This window comes from Lipophrys pholis, assembly GCF_963383615.2.
Source record: "Lipophrys pholis genome assembly, chromosome: 10".
Classification (NCBI taxonomy): Eukaryota; Metazoa; Chordata; class Actinopteri; order Blenniiformes; family Blenniidae; genus Lipophrys; species Lipophrys pholis.
In genome coordinates, this window is record NC_137640.1 from 9,380,954 (window position 1) to 9,398,999 (window position 18,046).

Genomic DNA, 18,046 nt, shown 5'->3' on the forward strand with positions numbered 1-18,046 from the left:
ATAACAATAACTAATTTCTATTCATCTTCTATTTACGTTTTTTTTTTTAATGTATTTTCAAACCCTAGAATTTTACCTAAATATTTATTTATTTATTTTTATCTTTAAATGCCTTGCTCTGGCGCCAGTGTTTCCCCACTGCAGATGTGAAGTAGCTGTCCTGCTGAGTTCATTATTAAATGATCCCTCCATTAAACTACTATTAAACCGACCTTTGCAAACGGGACAAAACCGGAACATTTTAACTGATGGACTGCAAACATCACAGGAGATTGTTAAAACCAAAGACAAGACGTCTGTGTTTATTACATCACGCCAGTCTTTCCAAAATCAAGCCAGTCAGAGCAAAAGTGCAAATAAAGAGAGACACAAATTCACGCCCACACCTGCAATTTAGTGCCATCGGTTCGCCTGATACACATGATGGTGGAGTGTTTGACTAAACTGGACATAAGCCCAACCCAAACCCACACAAAGGGAGAACATGTCAGCTTCATACAGATAGACCTGCCCTGAACTTGAACCCACAACCTTCTCTCTGTGTGCAGAATACACCACTGTGTGGGCAAAGCTCATAACAGGTGTTTGATCCATGAATGGACCAATAAATGTCCTGCTTCAATTAGAATGGGTATTTAAACCGTCCTCCTCATCACGCTGTTCACATGAGACCAAGGCAACGCTAAAACAATTGATCTCGACAGGATGTTTTCTGGAAGGAAGTTAACGCCGAGCATAAAGTGTCTTTGAGTGTCATCAGCAGGTTGAACAGAGACAGAGAGATGGGAAAAGTCAGAGAAAGGCATGGAAGTGGGCTTCCTTTGGCCACATCCCACATTGATGACTTCTTCATTGTGAACAGTGACTTTTTTTGTTGTTTTGCACCCAACGAACCCGTAGCTTGTTGTTACTAGCTTTGTCAGACATTGTTTCTCTGCGTGGTTTCAAAGCAACTTTAATACTTTAATTGGTCTAATTGATTTAATCTCAGTGGTTTACAATCTTTAAAAACTGCATTGCTTTCTTTGCACTCCTACCACCAAATGATTTGTGGAACTGAAAAACGTATTTACTCTTCAAAATGCAAACAACTAGTTTTGCTTTTCATCCTGCTTTTGCTTAAAATAATATTTATGTTGCATTACTGAAATTGAAGAGCTCCAGTCTAACGACATTTTTCAGTTGGATCAATAGGAGATGTCAGACTGGTCGGAAAACCTACATAAAGAAAATACAGTATTATTAAATTAATCGGTAATAATTTCATTCAGCACAGAACAATACAGGTGCACATGCATGGAAGGAAGGAATTTGATTGTCTGTCCTTCAGTTTGTCCAGAGAGTATTGGAATTGGGTGCCGTGCCTCACAAACTGTGTTCATTTACATCTAATTTTGCCACCTATAACAAAGCACTAAAGAGAGGGTGAAGAGCTGGATGTAGATTGTGAGCTGAAGGTTGGAGAAAACGGACTTATCTTGATGTTGTAACTCAAAACTCTACAATTAGCTAACGATACCTGAAGTTTTTTTTAAAACAAAAAGACAAAAACAGATGCGTCAGAGGGGGTTATGACTCCACACCACAATTTTTGTCATAAATAATCCACACTGGCCATATCTCATAAAGATATAACAACCACTGATAGTGTGGACTATTAGAACTTCAGATCTGATGTCATTCACTCTTGAACCTCAAAGGGCGTCATTCACTGTGAGATCAGATAGTAACGTTTTTTTCCCCCCCGACAGCAGTTTAGCTGCACTAATAACGTTTCGAATGGGTTCATACACATTGACATTTGAAAAATCAAGTACATGATAATGTGATGACAAATGCCAGATGCCAATCTAATCCTGGATTGCAGCTTTTGCTTTCAACAAAACCTGGAAGAAAAACAAACAACCCAAAACAGTACAAATCAAGATAGTTTTATTCTCTTACATTTACAACTGTGAAGATCCTCTGACTCATATTACTACTGCTCTCTGGCGTATACCATCTACAGCCTGAAACATTCCGTCTATTGTAAAGACAAACACACCTTTAAACTTGTTTCCAGATGTTCACACGGCCATAGATTTGCCGGACACAACGTTTGGAGTGAGACCAACTGAGACAAATGAGACTCTAACAAAGCACCCAAAGTCACTCCCCAAATTTGAGCTGTCTCTCTTTCTCTAGACCGTGCAGCTGCCTTGCTCGATTCTTGAGCTCCTCGGCTTTCTTCTCATCCTTCTCCGCGCCATCCCCAAGTTTGTACATTCGACTTGCGTTGGCGCAGCCCCACACATGTCCCAGCTCACAAGCCCTGTTGGCAAACATCAGAGCGCGCTCCATGTCTGGGGCCAGCCCTTTGGAAACGCCCTCTATGAACATGGCACTCAGGTTGAAGCAGGAAGGGGCAAAGCCACCCGCGCAGGCCTTCTCGTAGTACTGCCGCGCCGTCGTGGGGTCAGGGCCTCCTTCCATGGCTCGACCATCGTGGGCCAAGAGACCGATGTTGTGGCAGGCGTCCACAGATTTCTTTCCTCCAGCACTGCAGGAACGCATGAAGCAGGAGTAGGCGGTTTTCAGACACTCCGTGACTCCACCTGGTGGAAGAGATCAGAAAGACAAGCTGGGAACTTGATTCCCCTTCTCCTGAGAAGTAGAGTAAAAAGCATTCGAAACTCCTTAAAAACGCATCAATCGATAGAAACCTGATTGATGAGTAATTTAGCCTCCATCCAGTCATGATGGCATGTTTCATTTTGCTTTTGCATTTTATGCCATAGTATTAGACTCCTCTGTATGCACATAAGTGCCAAAAAGCATACCTTTCTGATATTATATTCACTATTTTATTGCACCAATTCGACTTGACTTTGCAATTTTAAGATTTAGAAAAACAATCTACTTTATTGTATCTGGGGAGGAGTGCACCCATTGTTAGACCAGTTGTCTTATAAAAGCTTCATTCCAAGCCGGGACCTTACCGTTTTAAGTTTGCATGTTCTCCCTGTGCCTGGGCTTTCACCAGCTACTCTAGCTTCCGCCCACAATCCAAAACAAAACTAGGATTACAGGTGTAATAAAGATTCTAAATTGACAGAAGGTGAAATTGTGTGTTCTATCTCGATGTTGTAGCTGCGTGACAGAGGATTGGTGACCTGTCAAAGGTGGGATTAATTTACAAACTAATTTGAACAAAGTGAGTATAACAATTGAACAGATAGATTAAGTGACATGAATTCAACATACAGCAAATAGTGTAAGCCAGATGTTTCTGAGGGTCATAGACTTATAAAGAAAGAGGGAGCCCAATTGTGTTTTAGGCAAGTCCCAACAGAAGTGAAAACGACATTACGGTACTCCTTATATCAATAACACAAATGATAGCATGGATAATTCTGACAAAAATTAATTTGAGAAATACAGTAGGTGGGAAAATGACCATTTTTTTACAATTTCTCCAGAGCTTAATACAAATAACTGCTTTAAAACATAACCTTTGGAAAGAGTCTTTGTATATCATGTTGAAAACAAAATTTCGATGAAATTTTTTATTTTTTTTTTGTCTTGAAAGTGATTTCAGAAACCTTGTGGGCAACACCAGAGCTGACAGGGGTCGCCTGCTCTAAGTTTGTCAAAATATCAATTGCACAATGTGTTTTAGTGAATCAGACACGGGACAGGAAGCCATAGTGTTTGTTAGAGACATCAAGGAAAAAATGTTGGGTAGGATATAAGAAGTAAACGAAAAGGAGTGACAGGATGCTGATGTCTGAGTTTAGGCACATCTTGCTATAGGCAATATAAACAGCTTCGTAATGTTAAAAAAAAACAATCAAACATATTACTGTAAATATTAATGTAAAGTACCACTTCTGACTGTTTAATTGCTGCACATTACTGATTTGACAGAGAGTAAATGAGGGTGCAACAGCCAACCTTTGCCTGTGACGTGGTAGGCTCCAATCTTATAGCAGCTCTCTCCAAACCCATAGGTTTCACAGTTGTGTTTGAGCACTTGTGCTGCATACTCGTGGTTTTTCTTCACGCCCTCCAGGTAGTCAGCGAGTCTCTGACACCCTGAGGAGAACATGTCAGAGGAGGGTCACACAAAGCATTAACATGTTCAGATCTGCAGCTGGGGTCCAGTGGGTATTTCAGCGCAGGTCATCCGTTCACACTGCTGTCAGCTCTTACCTTCAGGATCCTTTTCTTTGTAGCACTGGAAGCTGTACTCCACCCCCAGGTTATCCAGAAACTGCTTCACCTCTTTCTCATCTTCAAAGTTTATCAGTCCAGCCATGTCCCCGGTGCTGTTTTACCTTCACAATGTAAACACGTGTTGAAGCCTGGGCTCCCTTCATCCACTAAGACTTGACCTTGGCGAATGAGTTTAATAACCGATGTTACAAAAAGCTTCTCCAGCGGACAGAAATATGGTGAGATATATGACTGCCCCTGGTCGCGAAGACGTTAAAAAGGTCGTGCCACAGCTGCTCGTGTAATATTTATCCCCTTTTCTAAGACAGAAGGACGTGGTCACGCTTGTCCACTTCTCATGCTGCCTTCCTTGTTTTGTAACCCTCCCCTGCCAGCTTCCGTAGCCACGCCCCCTCCAATAACTACTTCCTGTGTTGTGACCTTTGTTTACTGTCTATCTGGTCGCTCCAATTAAAAAAAAACAAAAAAACATTTTCGCTCTCTCGTTCTTGTCTTTATTGGATTTCCAGCGGCCGCCGGTGTGAGTCGATATGAATTCCGCTGCGGATAGCGACTGTCGAGGTTTCTGCGCGGGGGCGACACCTCCACGGAGGCGACAACAAGTGAGCTAGCCCGCTGCTAACAGCCGTCGAGTTGCGAGTCGCCCGCCGCGTCCTCTCGTTTTGTTCCGTTTTCGTTTCATTTCGGTGGAAGACCGGTTAATAACTGGTTATTCGAGTGTCTGCGGCGGGTTCATCGCCGCCAACGGGAAAAGAGGGGCGCGACGCTGGAAGTCGGTGCTGGTGAATTGTACACCTGCCTCCCTCCGTCCCTCCGTCGCAGAGGATAAAACTTGGCGACCACAGCCATGGCGTATAATTTCACCAGCACGGTAAGTTTGGCGTCAGGTGCATTAATCCGTGGCGCCTGTGGATTTTTCTTTCCAACTGTTCACGCGACCCGACGCGCCGCTTGCTTTTGCAGGATGACGCGTCGCCGGAGTCTCTGACGGACCTGTGCCTGACCTGCGTGAGCCAGAACCTGGAGTGTTTCTGCGTGAAGCGGCCCGACGGCTCGCTGTGCTTCAGGGAGGCTGTGCTCTTCCCGCAGGAGCTGGCCGACCAGCTGCTGGCCAAGATGGCAACTGAAGGTAAAAGCCCGGTGCCGTAAAAGTCCATTTATGATGATGCTATATGAGAAGCGAGCTTGTTTGTGATCTGAGGTTCGCGGGTTCGAATCCCGACGCTGTCCCCTGAGCAAGGCCCCTGACTCCCTGCACTGCGGCAGCCCTCTGCTCCCAGGATGTGCAGTTCAGGTTGACTGTAACGTTGGCCGAATGCAAAGTGATCAACATGGTGATGACAGTACAGCTGTTCAGTCCTGCGAGACACAGCATCAATCAAAGAGCAATGCAATTGATAAATATTAACAATACCATAGCAGAGAAACTAAAACACATGCAGCAAGAAAATGAAAACAATGACTATGAGAAGGGTCTTTTTTTTTTTTAATGTGTCCCCAAAAGGTGATTCAGTGAAGAGCTGCACCTTGTCAGACACATTTCTTCACACTTGCAGTGTTCCGCAAAACCTCAAGCTCCTTTTCATGTATTATTATGAGTTGTTAACTATCAAAATGTTATTACAAAGGGATCTCACGATGTTCATTTCAGTTTGAATCATATACTGGTGGCCTAGAGGTTGGAGAAAGGTATTTGGGATCCGACAATTGCAAGTTCGATAACTACATCACTGTGGGCCCCTGAGCAACACCCTTTCACCGTAATAGCAGCCCACCGCTACTCGTAATAGGATGGGTCAAACGAATTAAAAGAGAAATAATTAGAGTAATAATTAGAGTAATAAATAATTTTCCTGTGGGAATAATAGTGTATTTCCATTGTATTCTATTATATACCTGTAATACAACATAGCCATCTATTGGCACTTTCACAGGTAAAACCAAACAATCTAATATAAGCAAGCACAGACAATTGTTGAGAGGAAACGCTTTTAACAAGAAGAAACCTTCACAAGCAAGCTCAGGCTTGGCAGCTTTCCAGTGCACCAGTTAGAGGTTATGGAATGGTAAGAGAAAGAAAAGACAAGACAGAGGTGGAGAACAACAAACAAGTTGGCATCAGACAGCAAGTTAGAAGACAACAGGAGGCAACAAGCATCATCTTCCAGGTCCACTGTCGGATCCTGCAGTGAGGGACAGAGAAGGGAGAGGCATAGTGTTAGTTAGATGTTATGAACATGTAATGGTGACATATGACTGTATTAGTGAGAGAAATTAGTAGAGTTGCTCAGTATATTCAAGGTCTCCCAGTTGTCTAAAGCTGTGGCTCTTACTCAAAAATATGATCTAGTTGTAAGTTTTAATTTTGATCTTAGATGTGGCGGATGTCTTTGTCTCACTAACATCTGTGTGGAACATGGTTCACCAAGGGAGCCTGACATTATTCACACGTCTGTGTGGGTGCAACAGTTCTGACAAACACTCTGGGACAAACCATGTAGAGCTTCAGAAGTAAAATCACTCCACTAATTCTTTAAAGCTATGTTAAAGAGGGACTAATGACTTTCTATTCTATTCCAGTCTTTTCATCATCATATTGTTGTAAAACAAAACTCAAGACTCATGCACACACATTTCTGCGTTACCTAAACCGATCCTGGGTTGAAGTAAACAAAGACAGCATTGTGCTCCAATCTGTGCCGCCCCACTCTGATGTTGGAGGTTTAGTTTATTTTTTAATCTCGATCTAAATAAACCGTGCGAGGAGAAGGCAAAGCTGCCGGAGCTTGTACAGTGGTGCACTTGTGTCAGGTCGTGTGTGGAAACCTAAAAAAAATTAATACACGTATCCAAACATTAAAACGATAAAAAAAAATAATGATAATAATTTGAAATCAGGGAATCTTTGAATGGAGTGATATGAGTGTTGCATCATTTGCTTTCCAAAGGGATTACTGGCTTTCTACACACGTCGACACTTCTTATTCAATCTGCAGAAAGTACCAGGGATTTAAAAAAAACCACGTGGGTAAATTTGTCCACAGGTCTCCTGAACGACAGCACCGTGGGAGTGTTCAGGAACTGTGAATACTTGCGGCTGAGACGAGCCTGCATCCGTACGGCTCGGATCTCTGCAGAGGCCTTTCAGAAAGCCTTGTGTCCTCACAGACTGTTGGAGCTTGATGCTTCAAGGGTCAATGCAGACCTGACTATTCCTGATATTCTCCAGGGCCTGGCCACCAACAGGCACTGCCAGGTAAAGCAAGAGTGAGACAAGTTTGATTACTTAACTACTTTTCTACACTCAATAGTAAAAAAAAGTTTTTCTCCTCGCTCGTGTCACAGAAGTCGCTCCAGCGACTTTTCCTCACAGGTCTCACCATGTCTTCTCTGGAGGAACCCATCTGGTATCGCTTCAGTTCTCTCCAGGGCCTGCGCTCACTTTCTCTCGCCAACGTAGACTTCTATCACTCCGGATTAGTCGACGTGTGTTCCCTGCCTCGGCTGGAGAGCCTCGATCTCTCAAACACCTCGATCACCAACCTGAATCCTCTGCTGGGTCTGAAGGAGCGGCTACGCTCTCTCACGCTGTACCAGATCAAAAGGCTGGAAATGAGCACTTCTCAGATACTGGAAATCCTTGGCCAGTTCAACGTATTGCAGGTCAGCGGAAAGTTGAAATCGAGAATGCTGTGAATCGACTGCTGAATCTAATGCGTGTAAATTGAGCTTTAACCAAGTGTGACAACCTGCGTGATTTCACAAAACCATGCTTGTTTGTTGTTGTGGTAATTGTGAACACCCCGTCTCCACAGCACCTGGACATTAGTGACGATAAGCAGTTCACCTCCGATGTGGCTCGGCAACTGCTCGAGCAGTCGGGGATCCTGCCTGCGCTCGTTTCTCTGGATGTGTCGGGGAGGAAACAGGTGGGTTTAGAGTCTGATGCCTCTTTTTTATGTAAATTCAAAATGAAGTCGCAAGACTTTACGACAAAACACTTTTTTTGTGTGTGGAAATCATAGGTGACCGACGCAGCTGTAAAGGCCTTTGTTGATGAGCGACCAGGGATGGCCTTCGTGGGGCTTCTGGCTACAGATGCTGGCTTCTCAGACTTTCTCTCTGGTGAAGGAAATCTAAAAGTGGGTACAAATAAGTGAGTGTATTCTGAGCAAAGTGATTGGACATGGAGACATTTGAACCACCCCGTGTGTGCCAACAGGTAGCAGGAGAAGCCAATGAGACTCAGATCTGTGAGGCTCTGCGACGCTATAGTGAGAGAGAAGGGTTTGTTAGAGAAGCCCTGTTTCATCTGTTCAGCCTGACCCACGTCATGGAGAAACCAAGGCACGACATCCTGAAGGTAAACATTGTTTTGTTATATTCGCACAATGTCCGTGTGATTTTATCATCAGCGATTAGGGTCACAACTACGACTTCCCTCCGTAAAAACACAAATTTTCAAAAATGCATTCGGGATGTTTTTGTCAAATGTAAATAACAACAAAATGCAATGATTTGCTAATCTAATAAATACATCCTCTATAAACTATATGAGCTTATGAGATTTACGGGACATATCTGTTTTTTTTATTAACAAATCGCCCCATCTTCTTCCAGAATTGTGGTTGTACATTTTGTCGTACTTTCATACTATTAGTGCCTTTGCACAATTCAAGAACCACGTCAGTCTTCTGCAGTGTACAATATATTGTGGATGTCCTTTATTCCTTTAATTCCAGCTGGTTGTTGTGGGTATGAAGAATCATCCGGCCACCCTGAATGTACAGCTGGCCGGCAGCGCGTGTGTGTTCAACCTGACAAAGCAGGACTTGGCGGCGGGGATGCCCGTCCGATTGCTGAGTGTCGTCACTCAGCTTCTACTCGAGGCCATGAAGACTTTCCCCAACCACCAGCAGGTAACTTTGTGTGGCTCTTGCCCCGCCTGAAAAAATAATAATAAAAATGGTACTCATGTGATACAGTCATGTCACTAAATTAACTGTTTGTCGTATTTTTTAGACCATAATAACTATGAAAAATACCTCCGCAATAAGAGTTAGTAGAACTGTGAAACTATACCCTTTGTATTGAGTTTCTAAAATCCTTTATCAGTGTTCGTAGTGAGCTGCTGGAGTTTGATAGGAAATATAACAGAACCCTATAAAACTTGCATAATAAAAACTGAGCAAAAGACTTAAACATTTTAAAGCAATTCTGATTTGATAGTCCTGAGATGAACCCGCCTATCCCCCAAGCAGTGTAGAGTCAAATGGTGTTATGATGTTTGCATATAATCCCCACATGTAAACTTGCCGAAGCACAAAACACGCAAAAGTAACTGCAATTCAGTCCCGAGGGAGAGTGAAGTTTGATCAGAGTTTCAGTCTCGGGCGAATCACTTATTGGCAGGAGTCTGCAGCCTATAGGGGGCAGTGTGTCCATAACTAAAGCTCAGAGAAAGAACTTTGAACAACCTGAAAATGTTCATGGAATCTGCCATAAAACCCACAAAAGCAGCTTTTCCTTTCTTGTTTTGTTTTAAAAATCAAATAAATAAAACCTTTAATCTGTCTCATTACAAATCTGTTGATGTCTTTGCTGAAACCAAATCCTGGAGTCAAAGTTGGGCAATCTGTCAAAGTGGAATTTAAAATGATAATTATACTGGAGGATTAAGACTCAATGCAAACAGAACATGCAATGTTTTTATAGTAGATTTAACGGAGTGAGAGGAAGCAGGTCTGATCTTTTCCTGTTCTAACGTCACACTGCGGTCAATTATTGATGAAATTGAACACTGAGGCCAGTTTTTCTTTGTGTTTTTAAAGCTGCAGAAGAACTGCCTATTGTCTCTGTGCAGCGATCGAATCCTGCAAGAGGTCCCGTTCAACCGGTGAGAAAAACGTCACAAACTGCGCCATATATTTCACGGTGGTTTATTTTCAATTTTCAATGTTTAAAGACTGAAACTGTAAACGATCTTCTGTAACGTGCAAAACTTGTTAAATGTTCAATGACTGCTGTGATGTCGCATTTTCTGTCAAAGACATCATTTCTGAAGGAAAAACCCTTTGCCAAACTTTTCTTTTGAAAGGTTTGAAGCTGCTAAACTGGTGATGCAGTGGCTCTGTAATCATGAAGACCAGAACATGCAGAGGATGGCTGTTGCGATCATCTCTATACTGGCTGCTAAGGTAGATGTGGATGTCGTCTTTATCATCATGGTTGGTGTTAATGTTGAGCGCCAGCACTGTGGTCAGACCGAGGTCTGTGTTCTGGCCGGTCACACATCGAACCATTTTGTCGTTTACATCTTTCACTATTTCACATTAAGATTAAATCGGTGAATATTGTTTCATAGAATGCAGTTTTCACCAGTTGAAAGACGTGTGTTTGTGCTGTATTTAATTGTCAGGTGGTCTATTCATAGGATTGTCTTTATTTTTCTATATTTTATTATACTATTTATTTACACATTTATGTATGCCTTTTACTACTTTGTTGTTGCTCATTTTAAGAAATGACACAACTCCATTTTTAATTGAAGCACCTTTTTTTTTTTTGGACTATATAATGACTTTCAGTGAATTTCAGAGTAAAAGCCTTTAACTGCTATATGTGAGTGAATACCTCTGTTCATCAATGGATCCCAAAGAATGTTGACTAATGTGTTTAATGATATCAATTTTATTAGGAATAAATTAAAGAAAGTCTTGAGTTTTTGTCCCAAACATTATTAATGGAACAATCTCGTATAAACAATTAGAAAACTAAGGATTAGTACTTTTCTTATGAGACACTATCGTGCGTGCCCGCTGCCGCTTAAAAAAAAAAAAAAAAGATACCTCTGTTCTCCACAGTTAAAGTTTCACTCACTTTGTCCTCAGTCGCTCCTTCATCAGCTTCTGTGAATTTCACCCTTTCACCCCTCCAGTGTTACCAGCTGGGATTTGCAGTGAGCCCATTTACATGACCATAAAAGTAATAAGTAATAAGACTGTTTTAATAATCGTATCACATTAACATGCACTTAAGTGACGTAATGAATTGGAAGCGTTGGGTCATATGTTTCAGTCCATTATCTGATTTCTCTCAGAGTGCACCTTGTCGAACATATGATCTGAGCGTCGGCTCTCCTAGTACGGGAGCTAATGGATGTGGAGGGTTTTCATTTCATCACAGCACAAATCTCCTCTTCGCTCCAGAAGTGCGTTTGAATGTTACTTCAAAATCCCGCAGTAACATTCGAAGCTTGTCATGGTCCGTTTCTAATCTGTCTCGCCAACCTGTTCCTGCTATACAGACCTAATGACGTGACCCAGCGCAGTGGGTTTCCTCCTAAACTCTGGAAATCCCTTCAACATCACGTCATGAACAGAATGAAAACCATTGAAATAATAAAATAGACTAATCAATTTGATCACGTGTATGGATTTGGACAGATTTATTATTCTTTTGCTTGTTCGGCCACCATGTTTTAAAATATTCATCAGGTACCTTCTCTGAATTTGTTTGTTCCTCTGATGTGAAGTGACCGTCAGTGTCTCAAAATGCATCATGAATTGCTGTCATCTTTTGCTTTTTATCCATTTTGCTGCTGTGACTCAGCAAACTTCCTCTGTGCAGGATCGATAAAAACCTTTCACACACCCTCCCTAAACTAATGGCCCAACTTCTTTTCTGAGCAAAATGATTTTTTATTATTTTTTTTACTGGGCCGGCTCTTGATGGCGCTTGCTGCCTCTATCCTTTTTATACCACGACAGTAGAACGTCATATATCCAGAGTGTGGCTGTTTTATTAAGCCCTTATTGTATTTTTAAATATCACACAATCTAATTTCAGTTTTATTTAGTTTTTTTGTTATTTTAATATTATTAAAATTAACATTATATCATCCTTAATGTTAATCTTTCCCTTGCAGTATTATAAAACGAGCTCATGATGTGTGTGTTGTAGTTGTCTACAGAGCAGACGGCCCAGCTTGGAGCAGAGCTGTTCATAGTGAAGGTACGTTTCTCATCTCGGCTCAATTCCCCCAGTTTTTACTTATTGACTGAGGGGTGGAATAACAATGCAAATCATTTTCGAATCTCACTTTCCTTTCATTGCAGCAACTCCTCCACATTGTGCGTCAGAAGGCAACCCAGGGTGTGGTGGATGCCACCCTGAAATTTACACTGAGCGCGCTCTGGAACCTCACCGATGAATCACCGACAACCTGCCAGCATTTCATTGAGAACCAGGGACTGGACCTATTCATTAAAGTTCTGGAGGTACACGCAAATGCCAACATGCACATGCAAATAAATATTCAGCAGCAGAGAAGGAACAGCTTGCAGCGGGTTTCTATAGGAGTTAATCATCACACTTAATCATGCGTTCCTTGATGTAAGTACATGTGCCTGTGGGGCAGGCTGACTCACTGTTTGTGTGTGTGTGTGTGTGTGTGTGTGTGTGTGTGTGTGTGTGTGTGTGTGTGTGTGTGTGTGTGTGTGTGTGTGTGTGTGTGTGTGTGTGTGTGTGTGTGTGTGTGTGTGTGTGTGTGTGTGTGTGTGTGTGTGTGTGTGTGTGTGTGTGTGTGTGTGTGTGTGTGTGTGTGTGTGTGTGTGTGTGTGTGTGTGTGTGTGTGTGTGTGTGTGTGTGTGTGTGTGTGTGCGCGCGCGTGTGTGTGTGCGCGCGTCCCCTTTTCTCTGCAGTCGTTCCCTACTGACTCTTCTATTCAGCAGAAGGTTCTCGGCCTTCTGGTGAGTTTATTACCCTCCACAAAGCGCCGAGTTGAATGAAATGCACATGTCAAGGCATCGCCGTTGCATCTTCACCTTTCCTCTTACAGAACAACATCGCGGAGGTGAGGGAGCTGCACGGAGAGCTGATGATGCAGGGCTTCCTGGACCACATCTGCCCTCTGCTGCACAGCCCTGACGTGGAAGTCAGCTACTTCGCTGCAGGCATCCTCGCTCATCTGATGTCACGGGGGAAGGAGGCCTGGGTGCTCAGCCCCAATCTTTGGTCCCTACTGCTTGAGCAGCTGGTGAGAACTAACTGTAAAAGCAGGCTCTCCAAATTGCAGGACCTTAGTTGGACCTGATATTTTCTTAACCAGATATACATTTGATTTCTATTTGCATCTCTAGCATGATGTCATAATGAAGTGGCCACCGCCTGACTGTGAAATGGTGGCCTACAGGTGAGATTCAGCTTCCATCTGTTAGGTTATTCATCCATTTATCCATAAATACTTTATCAGGAGCACATTTGCAGAGCTGAAGAAAATCCCAGCTGACAGCGGGGAACACTCGGATACACTGACCAGATAAACGCAGGCTTTAAGTTTTGGTGATATTCTGTGTGTTTCTGTGTTTGTCCAACACGTCTGTCTTTGGATTGTTGGAAGAAGCCAACAACAACTGTACCAACAGCGCTCCCAAAATAGAGCACCAGAAATTAGTATGCTCGCACATTCAGCTGACCTTATGGCTTTAATCTGATTCACCTTGTTAAGCATAATTATTTTTTGTCAAATAACTTCAGGCAAAGCCTGTTTTTCATGGAAAAAAAAGAAATGCGCCTGTCATACTCACTAGTAAAGAAACAAACAATGACATACCAGGAAAATTAACTTGCCACGTATTAAACATTATTATTTTTATTTTGTCACAGTAGGGATAAATGAAGGTTATAATTTTATTCAAAATGTGGATTTTAAGACATCACCCAGTTATAAAAACAGTCGTCAGACATGCAGTCAATATCGCTTCTCTTTCATCAGGTCATTTAACCCCTTCTTTCCCCTGCTGGAGTGCTTTCACACCCCCGGTGTCCAGTTGTGGGCCGCCTGGGCCATGCAACATGTCTGCAGCAAGAATGGTAAGTGCGACATGTAGAAATCCAAACATCTACATGCAGTTTAATTTCAGTGCCAGCAGCATCAACGAAGCCGTTTCATGTGCTTCTGTCAAAGAGCAGCCTGTCGACTTTGAAGCATTGGTCTTCTGCATTTTCTTTGCCGATTCAGATCTGCTTTTCCCTGATTCAATTTCATTTAAATACCATTAAATATAACACACACATCTCACGGTAGGTTTACATCCAGTTAAAATACAGGAAAAGGTCCAATAATCCCACATAAATAAGTATTAACAGTGGCAACAAAGATCATTCTTTACCTGGAAGAAACCCACGTATTCACGAATAAAATATCAATAATGTTTTACAATTGCTCTTTTGTGTTGCAACAATAGTACAGAGTTAAAGAAAACATAGATAAAAACATTTGCATACGATATAGAAAATTGTATAAATAATAGGAATTGATATTCACCCCCATATAAGATAAGAACTGCCAATAAAGATGGTACATTTCTATGTTTGCGTTATTTATTATTACCTGTAGCCAACCTGTTTACCTGTTTAAGAGGGTTTATGCCCCCCCCCCCCACCCCCACCCCCACAGCTCCTCGCTACTGCAGCATGTTGTTGGAGGAAGGCGGCCTGCAACAGCTGGAGCACATTCACAAACACCCACAGACCCACAAAGACGTCAAACTGCTGGCTGAGAGCATCTTGGAGGGTCTGCAGCGCCACCGAGCTCGCACCGGCCAGCCAGCAAACGCATCCACCAGCCGCCACCCGCCGCCTCCGTAACCTCACGGGGTAAAGAGCACACACACACACACACACACACAGGGCAACTCATGAAGCCACTGCCTCGGGTAATAAAATGGCTGTTGACCAGCGTGTGATTTGACTTTTGTCCTGCAGAAAAATCGAGATCAAGAAGAGGATGTCGAGCCGTGTCCCACAAACAAAGCGGAAAAACGCACAATAATCCCAGAAGAATAAACAGGACAGAGACATTGCAAACTTTTGCACACACTAACCTTATTTATTATTTTTTTTTTTGCATTGTTTAAAACAATATTATTTCTGTGTGCTGATCCTATATGTAAAAAAAAAAAAAAAGAAAAGAAAAGCAAACGGAGGGGTTTTCTGTTGAGCTCAACATGACGTTTTGTTATTTCCGTTCTTGTCAGTTTGACATGAAGGAGACTTTTTATTAGATTTTTGTACCAAATTCATGTCTGGGAACATCCACAAATCTCAATCAGGACAGAAACCCCCTCTAGCAGCTCGGCTAAGGGTCGACCCCCCCCCCCCCCCCCCCCCGCCCCTCATTTGCTGCCGAGCGCTCTTGGTTGTCTAAATTGGTCGACCAGCTCATTAAAAATACGCATGATGCTGCCGCGAGCTCAAGCATGCTGGAGTTTGTCTGAATGCTCGCGCTGTTCATTTTAGGAATGCCGGCTCGTTTGTTTCTCGCAGTGTTTTATTCACTGAGACCCGCTCCTCCAGGTCTGCAATACTACTGTAGTTCTTCATTTAGTCTTTCATCAGCTGAAGCCTCTGAGTTGATGTGACGGGACACTTGCCAAGGGGTCTGTTCAGTTTGTTCAAACGTAACAGATATTAAGCTAAATCATGAAGAAATGACTTCTCTTTTGAGAGACTCCAGTGCACTTTTCTTTATTCTTCCTGTCTTTTCTATTTTGGGTGCGAGCATTGGGACGTCCTAAATGACGTTTATCATTGGAGAAGCTGGGAGTACAAAACACTAGAGTTTACACATAAAGGATCACTGTCGGTCATATCTGCTTAAGTGCATATGTACTTTCGTGGACTCGAGTGGCTGTGATGATGTGGTAGTTATCAGAAATGTACAGTTGAATTGAATTGCATCCTTTTTTTTTTTTCCTCTTTGAGAAGTTGGTGTATATATCAGTATGTTATGCTTCCCAATTCATCCCGATGTCTTAAAGACAGAGGCAGCACTTCGGTGTGAGCATGCGCGTATGTACGTCTGTACAAGTAACTGCATCTTAAAAGAGTGTATGTAAATTTAGATAATGAGAGAGAAATGGTTCATCCTGCCCTCTTAAAAGTAAGTAAGAGGGCTGGATGAACTGGTTGCATGGAAACGAATTTATTGTAAATTACATGGGTCCTATTTTGGTTTGCTTTTCAGCTGATGTGATCATGAACTGAGGAGGGAGGTGCAGTGTGGGAATCTTGTTTCCACACAGACAGTAGATACATTTTTCAGTATTAAATGGTTTTCCCCTCAGCATTCTGTAATTCATGCTCATGCCATATTATCGTCCTATAAGGTTGTATTTATCAAGGTATGCTTCTACTATCCAGAAAAGTCACATAGCACTAATTAGGACGACTTTCTGTGTGGGCGGGACCAACGTCACAGATGTAATTTTGTGTCAGGAGTCATAGCGATAAACACCTTTTTGTTTTATTTGAGGCCAAGTAAATTGTAAAAATCGGAACATGTGTGGATCCCTACATGTGTGTGTTTACAAATTGTTATATTGTACTGAGCTGCTTGATGATTGCGACTGCTGCCAATGAGGCATCAGCTCATAGCCTTATCATTTTCTGTTGATGTTAATGATGGAAACCTTCCTCGCCAAGCACACGGCCACGACTGAAAGTCAGTTTCAAAAACGACAGAGAGCTGTATATGTTGTTTTTTTTCTTCCTCTCTTGATGACTTGGATTGTCGTGTTTTTGCGTATCACCCTAAATAATGGCCAGTTTAAGTTTTTTAATAACAATTTTAATTAATATTAAATTAATTAAAATTTTATAAACAATGTTTTATTGGGGGGGGGGGGGGGGGGGGGGGGTTGTTGTTCTTAAAAAGATACTTGTCTGCTATGACTGTGCCATGTTGCCCAGAATTGTTTTCAAGTTTGGAAATAAAGAATGTACATTGCCATAAGCTGAAGCCTTTTTACTTTTTGTTAAAAAAAAATCTTCTCAGGCCGACACCATTTCAACAGCCTTCAGCTTACATGTTTTCACACATGGGATTTGATTTGGGTGATTACATTTCGACATTTTATTTCAATAGTGGACACGTGGGCCTCCAGCCCTTTTAACACTCAAAGATGTTTGTCGAACACGACCATGTTTAATCAAAAAAGCCTTGGAATTTGTAAATATTCAAAGTATCTGTGTGGATAGAAGAAGTCTGTTATGGAATAAAAATAGCCACAGGTCTTATTAAGCGCGTACTTAAATTGAGAAGCTGAATGAGGCAACGTTTCTTCAAATCTGACCACTTCTGTGCAAAGCGCCTGTCACTATAATGCTTACTAGTTTCTTGAAAATCAATGGAAACCAGATATTTTTATGGCTTTATTAAATGCCCCAGACTTGCATGAAAAGAGGACATGTATGAGGAAAAGAGGAGATTTTTAACTGTTAGGGATAATATAACTTCTACATCAGCACCTCTGTTTTCATTGTCATTGTGTCATATTATGTCTGATACTCCCACTAAAAAAAGTGACAGTTGAAAGCTAAAGTTACCTTTTTAATGGAAAAAAAATGTCCTCTTTGTAATTTGTAGACTTCATAAGGTGGGATAGGATTCTCCGTTGGGCTGGATTTGACAGCCCTGATTTAGAGACAAACATTAATGCATTTATCTTCAGTAGACTAGAAGACTTATACTCCGCTTACTGGTCTAATAAACAGTCGAGCACACAACTGTTAGTGAACTTAAAACCGCGTTGCTCCAGTCCTCACGAAGAGCAGAACATTTGAACACAACGATCCAGTTGTTCGGTGTTTTCACACTGGTCTCCTTCCTCTTGTAGAACTGACTTTAAAATACTGCTACTAGTCTACAGAGGTCTCAGTACTTTAGGCTCGGTCTACATTTCTGATCGGTTGTGATGAACCATCCAGACCTCTCAGATCACCTGGCTTAAAACTCTTTTCTCTTTCCAAACCAATCATGTACATTCAG

At 42.1% G+C, this 18,046-nt stretch overlaps 2 protein-coding genes across 3 annotated transcripts; one reads left to right on the forward strand and one right to left on the reverse strand.

Annotated features, from left to right (window-relative positions):
• Positions 1–278: 278 nt before the first annotated feature.
• Positions 279–4,852, reverse strand: coa7 (cytochrome c oxidase assembly factor 7). The gene is made up of 3 exons (XM_080473019.1): positions 4,192–4,852; positions 3,934–4,074; positions 279–2,594 (listed from the first exon to the last, which is right to left on the reverse strand). Exons 1-3 carry the CDS (start codon positions 4,295–4,297, stop codon positions 2,149–2,151), a joined length of 693 nt encoding a protein of 230 aa, XP_080329145.1. The 5' UTR covers positions 4,298–4,852; the 3' UTR covers positions 279–2,148.
• Positions 4,615–15,168, forward strand: zyg11 (zyg-11 family member, cell cycle regulator). Of its 2 annotated transcripts, XM_080473017.1 has the most exons (18): positions 4,622–5,086; positions 5,179–5,344; positions 7,260–7,471; positions 7,561–7,878; positions 8,031–8,144; positions 8,241–8,357; positions 8,438–8,578; positions 8,958–9,134; positions 10,047–10,111; positions 10,313–10,412; positions 12,178–12,228; positions 12,333–12,494; positions 12,918–12,965; positions 13,055–13,252; positions 13,356–13,408; positions 13,991–14,088; positions 14,675–14,874; positions 14,983–15,168. In XM_080473017.1, exons 1-17 carry the CDS (start codon positions 5,063–5,065, stop codon positions 14,863–14,865), a joined length of 2,235 nt encoding a protein of 744 aa, XP_080329143.1. In that variant the 5' UTR covers positions 4,622–5,062; the 3' UTR covers positions 14,866–14,874; positions 14,983–15,168. The 2 variants fall into 2 exon arrangements, with proteins under 2 accessions (XP_080329144.1, XP_080329143.1); XM_080473018.1 differs by lacking the exon at positions 12,918–12,965 and having other exon boundaries at positions 4,615–5,086.
• Positions 15,169–18,046: the final 2,878 nt, after the last annotated feature.